Consider the following 9521-nt stretch of genomic DNA (forward strand, 5'->3'; position numbering starts at 1 on the left):
GCCAAACAAAGGATATCAAGGAAAACAGATTACAGCATGTTTTGCCAATAAAAGTTGTTAATTGGCCATGGGTGTTGATTATGTTCTTGAATGGAGTTTATATTGTTCTTTTGGCTATTTTTATCTAGAAGATGAGGACAGTTTTGCCAGTTATGTGATTACCTGATTCTAACATATCATTATTTTAGTGCTCGCTTCGGCAGCACATATACATATCATTATTTTACTTAATGTGAGTAAGCTAATGTCCTTATGAGAACATTCTTGTGTATTTTCTGACTTTTCTTTCTAATATATGTATGCTTAATATTGGACTAGGACACCTTATGTTATTTGTCTCTAGATTTAAATTAGAGATTTCAGAAGACCCAGCAATTTGGGGGCTGTTAATTTAGCGCTTTCATGTTTCTTGAGAAGTAGGAGGACATGCCTTTCTATTCTAAATACATCTGTAAAATCCTAATATTGTAAAGCTTTGGCACAATTTTGATGAACGCGTTCAAGTTAAAGATCTCTGTGTTTTCCAAAATAGATAAGAAACCCCCTTGATGGCACTCGCCATTGAATTAGATCTATTTTTTGGTTACAGCCAATTCAGGCTCCACCCCCACCTCTACTCTAGGATTTCTACCCTCTTCTTTGCTCTCAATGCTAGCTGTCACCTGATGGGGACCAGAAAAGCTGGCATGGGGATGACCATACAGAGAAAAGGATCTCTTTGAAGCTCAGATTTATAAATCATCCTTAAACCCCATTTCCCACTCCCACCCTCCCAGTCCCAATCAATGATACCTCTTTCCCTGCCCCCAAACACTTTCCTTTGATAGTCTCTTCCTTTGTGCAGAGTAGGCCTTGACCTTCATTTAAACCTGATTTAAGGGCAGCCCGGGTGGCTCAGCAGTTTAGCGCTGCCTTCAGCCCAGGGCCTGACCCTGGAGACCAGGGATTGAGTCCCATGTGCTGCTCCCTGCATGGAGCCTGCTTCTCCCTCTGCCTGTGTCTCTGCCTCTCTCTCTCTCTCTCTCTCTCTCTGTGTGTGTCTCTCATGAATAAATAAAATAAAATCTTAAAAACAAAAAACTGATTTACGGAACACTACCTTTTTTCCCTCAGGAGCAGGACCCTATGGGCCTGGCCCTAGGCATTTTCTCCCCCCAGGAATGACTAAAATATGATACACTTTCTTTGTATTGATTTAGAGCTAAGATCTAATGTAGCAAGAAGGAATAAGAAAGCATTGCAACAGGCCACCAAAAATCTCTGGGTTTACCACCAGACTGGCTTTCCCCCCTTTTCTTTAGAGTTTGCCCTCACAAGTGAAATGTACAGCATTTTTGCTGACTAGCATGGTAGCCACTTGCCACATGTGGCTATTGAGCACTTGGAATGTAGCTGGCTCATATTTAAATGTGCTATAAATGTAAAATATACACTATACAAACAAGCTTACAAATGAATAAAATATGTCACTAATCATTCTAAAATGTTGATTACATATTAAAATGATAATATTTCAGGGTTTGGATGCAATAAATATTAAAATTAATTTTGCCAGTTTCTTTTTACTGTGGCTATCAGAAATTTTTAAATTACGTTTGTATTAAATTTCTATTGGATTTTGCTATTATAAAGCCTGTTTCAATTTGTGGAGGATATGGAGTGTTTAAATTTGTTATTTATGCTCTGTAAAATTTTAAATTTATAATCAGTTAATAATTATGATGTACTTAACTTAAAAATTATACAATAAATTTAAAAAGAAGACAAATGACCCAGAATTCACCAAGAGATGAATTTAAACTAGGAGTTAAACTAGGAGTTTCCCAAATGTGCTCATTCTCTGCCTCCATTTCCTGGACTTATTTCAGGTTCACATGTGCAGCTAAGTCAGAATGGTAAGAAGAAATCCACTACATTCTGTACTTGATTTCTGTGGGATAGGCTCCATCAATTTGCTTTGGACTTTTAGGGGAGAAAGAAGTCCCAGTTTTATAGCAACTTGAGGGGGAGGGGAAGAGGTTCATGGTAGCTTCTCTTCTAATGTTTAAAAAGAGAAGAAGAGGGGCACCTAACTGGCTCAGTCAGAAGAGCATGCAACTCTTGATCTCAAGGTCATGAGTTGAAGCCCCATGTTAGGTGTAGAGATTACTTAGGAGAGAGAGAGGAGTGCCCCGGTGGCTTAGTCGGTTAAGCATCTGACTCTTGATTTCGGCTCAGATCATAATGTCAGGATCGTGAGATCAAGCCCCACATGGGGCTTTGCACTGGGCATGGAGCTTGCTTAAGATTCTTTCTCCCCTTCTCCCTCTGCTCACCCATACCCCTGTGCATTTGCTCACTCCCTGTCTCTAAAAAAAGAGAGAGAGGGCAGCCCCTGTGGCACAGCGGTTTAGCGCCTCCTGCAGCCTGGGGTGTGATCCTGGAGACCCAGGATCGAGTCCCACGTTGGGCTTCCTGTATGGAGCCTGCTTCTCCCTCTGCCTGTGTCTCTGCCCCTCTCTCTCTGTCTCTTTGAATAAATAAAATCTTAAAAGATAAATAAATAAATAAAAATAAAGAGAAAGAGAAGAAGAAGAGGAGAAAGTGTGTGTTTCGTGCACACTTTGTCATTTCAAAACCTCACTAAGATGGTGGTAGTTTGGGTTGTACAAACATGTGCCGCTCTAAATCTCCCAGAAGGCAGACTGACTTGATATTCCAAAAACTGAGGTTTTTTGTTTTTTTTTTTTTTTTAAGATTTTATTTATTTATTCATGAGAGACACAGAGAGAGAGAGAGAGGCAGAGGGAGAAGCAGGCTCCATGCAGGGAGCCCAATGTGGGACTCGATCTGGGTCTCCAGGATCATGCCCTGGGCTGAAAGCAGTGCTAAACCACTGAGCCACCTGGGCTGCCCAAAAACTTAGCTTAGTTGGTTTTTGCTTCAGTTTGGTGGGTCTGCCTGGTGTCTGGTGTCAGCTGGCAGATGCCGTGGAAGGGTGGAAATGCCATATAAGTACTCCCATCAGGTGGATCCTTCAGGTGGCACAGAAGGATGCTGAGGCTTGTCTTGAAAGCCTCTGCTGGGCTCCGTAGTTTAATGTTTCCAAGTCTGCAAAATAATCTAAAGGAAAATCTGATTTCCTTAGCATTCAGGTGTCAGGGACAAATGTGGAGATCTGACAAGCCCGAGTTTTAGTACAGACTCTGTTCCTAATTAAAGGTGTCTTTGGACTTCAGTCTCAGCTGTAAAGTTGACTACATCATAGAGATCTTATGAGGACTAAAATGATAATGTAAAGGGCTTAGCATAGAACTTGGCATTATAGTCTGTACTTAGTAAATGTGCACTGTAATTATTGCCTGCTTTCTTTATTGAAGACTTGCACATGAGAAAACCAGTGTATGAATAAAGAGGCTGCAAGAGGGGAGGAATCTGCCCCGGTAAAAGTTTAACTAATGCTTCAGTGTTTCCTCCAAATAGAGGGCTAGTTTGGGCCCACATGGATCATGAAGTCCCTTTGAGTAGGCTGGAGGTCCTGAGGGGTTTGGGTCATCTTCCCCAGACCACTGCAGTTCAGGATTGTTCATGAAAGCCTGATATAGCAAGGCCAATCCTGGGAGACTGCTACTCGGAGGAAGTCCCAGGCAAAACCAGAAGCAAATTCAGAATCAGTCTCGGAGTGCCTGGGTCTAGCTTTGGCCTCCTTGAGTGATCAAGTGATTGCAGGTGCACAGCCCTCTCCATCAGTTCTCAAGTCCTCCACAGGCCATGCTTGCTCTCTTTGGGCTGGGAATCAGAATTAGAATGGCTTGTGTTGGGGAGGGAGGCCAAGTTTAGTAAGCATGCCCGTGCTGGTACAGTAACCTTAACACTGAATTCATGTTGCAAGGACTCCTGAGCAGATGCCTGCCTTTAAGTGACAAGGCTCAGTATATATACCGCATCTAAAAGGAAGAGCACACTACTGTCTCCAGTCAACTGAAGATTTTATTTAAAGATGTTTTTGATCTTTTTAAGATGTGTATTCTTTGTCTTTCTCTCCATTTTAGACTTCTTAGCTCTCTGTTTTCCTACCCCGTGTTACTTCTTTACCACCTTTCCATTCCCCTTCTTCCCCAATACTCACATCACTAAAAACATTCATAAGAATACATTTCCTGCTAACTTGTGTATCCTGAATTTATTAACTTTTGACCAAACACTCTAGGAGTTTTGATCTGGATAACCTAAGAAGCTGAAGAAAAAGATATTGGGACTCATCACTGTCTTTTGATAGCATTTATGTGGCCAAATAGCCGTGGAGCCACAGGCAATGATCCTGCCAAAAGGCCTTTTAAAGATAGAGGGTTGTGTAGATCACTGAAAGGTTGAAGTTGCCTTCAACCTATAGCTGTGAATTTATTATATTGCAGGGAGAAAATCTCAGATACACAAAAAGACTGGAAATTCTTTGAGGTAAGTCACTTACATTTTGGGGCTTTTTCTCTTTCATATGAAACATGAAGTAGGGGGCACCTGGGTGGTCAGTGATTGAGTATCTGCCTTTGGCTCAGGTCATGATCCCAGGGTCCTGGAATCAAGTTCTGCATCTGGCTCTCCACAAGGAGCCTGCTTCTCCCTCTGCCTATGTCTCTGCCTCTCTCTGTGTCTCTCATGAATAAATAAATAAGATCTTTAAAAAAAATGAAGTATACCAATAACCAATATCCATTTGTCAGGCACTTATTTTTATTGAATATCTTTTCTTAAAAAGGATGCTAACAAGCTATATGCCATATAGTAAACTTCTGGTCTTACCTTCCTCCTGCAAAGGTGACTACATGTGTAATTTCCCACAGCTTTTCAGGAATGTGGAGAAATGGGGTCATCTGGGTTTGGGTCTGCTTAGCGGTGTTACAGAGATAGGTGGGAGCTTTTACTCCCATAGCTGGGTCGTGACTGTTGTCTGTTTTCTGTTGTAGTCCTTTTATACTTTCTGTACGTATGTAGCTTGGATTGTCTTCCGACGTCAACACTTCACAGAGATTGAGGAAGAAATAGGGAGGCTCTTTCGTACCAATTTGTTCAACATTCCTCGAAGGAAGCGTGAGGATGAAGAATCAGGAGGGGAAAAGAAACGCATGACTCTTGTACAATTCAGGTATGACCTTTTGACTTTCCAAAGCTCAAGGACATTTTTGAAAACAGGATGATGTAACCTAAATCACCTCTCCCCACCCCAGGAGAATGATGGCAAAACGCCCAGCGATTAAAAAAGCCATTCACATGCGCTCTCCAGTCATGTCTACTCTGCTGCCATCTCTCAGAGAAAAAGCTCAGGATATCTTTGAGAAAAAGAATCATCAAGTAGGCATCAAATTCCCAGCCCAGATGCAAGAGCACATGGAAAGTCTGGACTCTGTGCCTATGCCAACGTAAGTGGCCCAAGGAGAGAGAAAGGAGAACCTCAAGTCATGTCCTAGGTTGAGCCAGGTGGGCCAGGGGCTCAGACACCGTGCTCTGTCCAAAAAGTTGAACAAAGATGAAAGCTTTCTTCTTACCCACCCCCTCTCCTCCCCACTGTTTCCTTTCCCAAGCAGTTCTTGGTATACCCATCTAGACTAGAAAACATTGCTAGACAAATATGCTAGACTTCAAATAGTTCTAATTTGGAGGAGGGAGTTGCCGACTTTATAAGGCTGAGGTTTCTTCATTAGAAGAACCATCTCTGGGAAATGTGGGAAGGGCTAGTACAAAATCTTACTGTGGGCTGAGTTTCTGGACCAAAGCTACACACACACATAAGTACAACTATACACCTTTTTCTTTGGCCTCACTGCTTCAGCTCTACCAATAATTCTTTTCACAGAGTTGGCATCCTGGGGGAGCCTCGATGTCTGTTCAACCCCCATACCCTTCTTCCTCTTGATCTGGAAGAAAACATGAAATCAGATGGGAGACATTCTTCCCTGATCGAAAAAAATAACATGAAAATCCAAGATACACTGAACTTAGTCATGAGAACACTATCCTCTCAAACAACATTCTCTAAATAATCGGGTACCTTCCATTTCTGTAATTAAGTTCCTATATTTGAAGTAAACTACTTTGACTTAATCACTTTATATAGGACTAATATTTATTATTGTTAAACTTTTTAAGGTGTTCAAATTATTTTGTTAAAAGTGGAATAGTAGACAAGGAATCCCAGAAAGCTCTTGAAAAGCTCATTTTCCTGTATTGACTAGTTTGTTTTGTTATTATATATTTACTTCCTTGGCTTCTATGTGACTGTTTAGAGTAATGTATTAGAATATTTAGCCAATATTCTAGTGGACTAGTGAAGAAACATCCTGTGTATTTGTTTCTAAGCTCATTTTTACTATATGAGAGAGTATCTTTGGTACATTTGAAAACTAAATTTTATAAAAAGGGAAACTAAAATGTTTTAAAAATGAAACTTCCTGGGGCAGCCCTGGGTGGCTCAGCGGTTTGGCGCCTGCCTTCGGCCTAGGGTGCGATCCTGGAGTCCCGGGATCAAGTCCTGCGTCGGGCTCCCTGCATGGAGCCTGCTTCTCCCTCTGCCTGTATCTCTCTCTCTCTCTCTCTGTCTATCATGAATAAATAAATAAAATCCTGAGAAACATAAGAGATTGAGATAAATAAAATACGCACCTGCTTACAAGACAATATTGAATGTGTTGGAGGCCATAAAAGGGGTAAAAACCAAGTGCCTTAAGAGGACAGAGCAAAAGAGCAATCACTTCTAGGGGGACCAGGGGCACTTTAACTTGAATTTTGCTTTGCTGGGATTGGTTGGCACTAAAGGGGGACTTCCAGTCAGAGGGAGAACATGTGCAAAGGCCCAGAGATGAAAAAATGTGCCTTATGACTGAGTAAAGGCAGGAGCATGGTGCCTGCAAAGGGAACGGTGGAGGAGCAGGCTGGAAAGGACAGCTCAATGTCCAGCTAGGGAGGGAGTTGGATGTTATTTGGCAGGTGGTGATGATTAAGAATCATTGAGGAAGGGTGCCTGGGTGGTTCAGTTGGTTAAGTGTCTGCCTTTCAGCTCAGGTCATGGTCTCAGGGTCCTGGGATTGAGTCTCACATTGGGCACCCTGCTCAGTGGAGACTCTGCTTCTCCCTCTCCCTCTGCCCCTCAGCTCACTTGTGCACACGCTCTCTCAAATAAAATCTTAAAAAAAAAAAAAAAAAAAGAATCACTAAGGAAACCACTCCACTACGTGGAATACAGAGCTGCTGATTATATATTGTCATTATTTTAAAAGAGTTTAACCAGCTAAAGCAACTGGACTGAATTAACTTTTCTGTGGTCACAGATTTATCCTCAGGTTTCAAAATCCTCGTTTTAGCCTTTAGCTAAAAACTCATTCATTTCAGAGAGAAAACTGGACACTCCCCAGATTTAACAACAGAAGTAGAGGAATACCAGCTCCAGCCTATTGATAATGTGGGGCAGCTTCTGTTAAACATACTCTCCATCTTCACGCTGTCATCCTTTACCATCCAAGTCAATTCCTATAACAACCTCCATTAAAACTGCAAAGTTATGGGGCGCCTGGTTGGCTCAGTTGGTTAAGCATTTGACTCTTGATTTCGGTTCAGGTCATGATCTCAGGATTGTGGGGTCCAGCCCCACATCAGGCTCTTCACTCAGCAGGGAGTCTACTGGAGATTCTCTCTCTCCCTCTGCCCCTCCCCCTGCACATGCTGTATCCTTCTCCCTCTCTCTAAAATAAATAAATCTTAAAAAAAAAAACAAAAAAAACAAAACCCTGCAAAGTTCTTATCAAAATCATGGACCATGAGCTAACCTTTGTTGGACTTTTAACTTATTAGAGAATTTGGTTATAATGCATCTGTCACAAAAATTTCTATCTAGAATATGTTGACATGGTTTTAGCTTTTATTTTTTGATATTTTAAAATAAAGGTTGAGAATTACAAGACTTTTGTAACTACTAAGGCACTGGGCTTTTCTCTACCTCCTTTGTGAACAGTGAGGCTTTGGTTTACTTCATTTACTAATTCCTTCATTTGTTTATTCACTTTTTCATTCCATAATTAGTATATCCGCACTGTGTGCTGGGCACTGTGTTTGGTGCTAGGAATTCAGTGTAGAAAAAACACAACCAGCTCTGATTTGGAAGTGACAAGTCTTAGGGAGAGACAGACAGGAAACAAATACCTAGATAATGAGCTAATTGCAGTGGTGACGAATGCTGCATAAGAAGAGAATGCCAAGAGAGTGCAACTAGAGACTTGCTGGGATGTACAGGATAGGCAGGTAAAGAAGAGTTTATCCCTAAGGAAGTGACATTTAAATCTGAGACTTGAGGGGTGCCTGACTGGCTTAGTATTTAGAGCCTGTGACTCTTGATCTCATGGTTGTGACTTCGAGCCCCACATTGGTTGTAATGATTACTTTAAAAAATAAAATCCTAGGGACGCCTGGGTGGCTCAGTGGTTGAGCATCTGCCTTTGGCTCAGGTTGTGATCCTGGGGTCCTGGGATCAAGTCCCGCATCAGGCTCCCTGCGGGGAGCCTGCTTCTCCCTCTGCCTATGTATGTCTCTGCCTCTCTCTCTCTGTGTCTTTCATGAATAAATAAACAAAAATCTTTTTAAAAATTTAAAAAAGGGATGCCTTGGTGGCTCAGTGGTTGAGCGTCTGCCTTTGGCTCAGGGCGGGGTCCAGGGATTGAGTCCCACATTGGGCTCCCAGTATGGAGCCTGCTTCTCCCTCTGCCTGTGTCTCCACCTCTCTCTCTCTATGTGTGTGTCTCTCATGAATAAATAAATAAAATCTTAAATCTTAAAAGAAATTTTAAAAATAGTGGTGCCTAGGTGGCTATGTCAATTAAGCATCTGACTCTTGATCTCTGCTCAGGTCTTGATCTCAGGGTTTTGAGTTCCAAGCTTCACATTGGGTTCCATGCCAGGCATGGAGCTACTTAAAAATGAATGAATGAATAAGTAAATCTGAGACTTGACACATGGGATTAAAGTGGCAGGAAGTGATAAGGGGAATGCTCCTAACTATTAGTTATCTATTTCTGTGAAACACCTTATCTCCAAACAGTGACTTAAAACAGTAACATTTATTATCTCACAGTTTCTGTGGGTCAGGCATGTGGGTGCAGCTTAGCTTGAATCTTCCAACTCCTGGTCTCTCAAAAAGTTTTCAACCAGTGTGTCAACCAGGGCTGAAGTCATCTGAAGGCTCAACTGGAGTTTGATCTGCTTCCAGTATGACTCATAAGCCTGTGCTATATGAGCCTGTGCCTCAGTAGCTGATAATATATCAGTAGGCTTCATCAGAGTGAACAAGTAAGAAAGGAAGAGAAAGTGTGCAAGACAGAAGTTAGTCATTTACCTAGTATTGGAACTTCCATTCCATCAGTCTGCTGTATTCTGTCCTTTAGAAGCAAGTCACAAGGTTCAATGGGAGGAGACTATACAGGGTCATGAATATGAAGTGAGGATCACTGGGGGCCATCTTAAAAGTCAGCCTGCCACACTGGCTATGAAAGTCTTGAGGC

At 41.9% G+C, this 9521-nt stretch overlaps 1 protein-coding gene across 3 annotated transcripts in view; it reads left to right on the top strand.

The window, feature by feature from the left end:
* The window catches only part of PPP1R36 (protein phosphatase 1 regulatory subunit 36), a 31666-nt gene extending 25185 nt beyond the window's left edge, over nt 1–6481 (top strand). For 2 of the 3 annotated variants that reach the window (XM_038544935.1, XM_038544934.1), the window contains 4 exons: nt 4395–4437; nt 4944–5122; nt 5205–5396; nt 5831–6480. In XM_038544935.1, the coding sequence (XP_038400863.1) occupies nt 4395–4437; nt 4944–5122; nt 5205–5396; nt 5831–6017 (601 nt within the window). In that variant the 3' untranslated portion in view covers nt 6018–6480. Of the gene's footprint in view, nt 1–4394; nt 4438–4943; nt 5123–5204; nt 5397–5830 lie in introns of all 3 variants that reach the window. The other variant, XM_038544936.1, reaches the window with a different exon arrangement.
* Nucleotides 6482–9521: the final 3040 nt, after the last annotated feature.

This window comes from Canis lupus, chromosome 8, assembly GCF_011100685.1.
Source record: "Canis lupus familiaris isolate Mischka breed German Shepherd chromosome 8, alternate assembly UU_Cfam_GSD_1.0, whole genome shotgun sequence".
Lineage (NCBI taxonomy): Eukaryota > Metazoa > Chordata > Mammalia > Carnivora > Canidae > Canis > Canis lupus.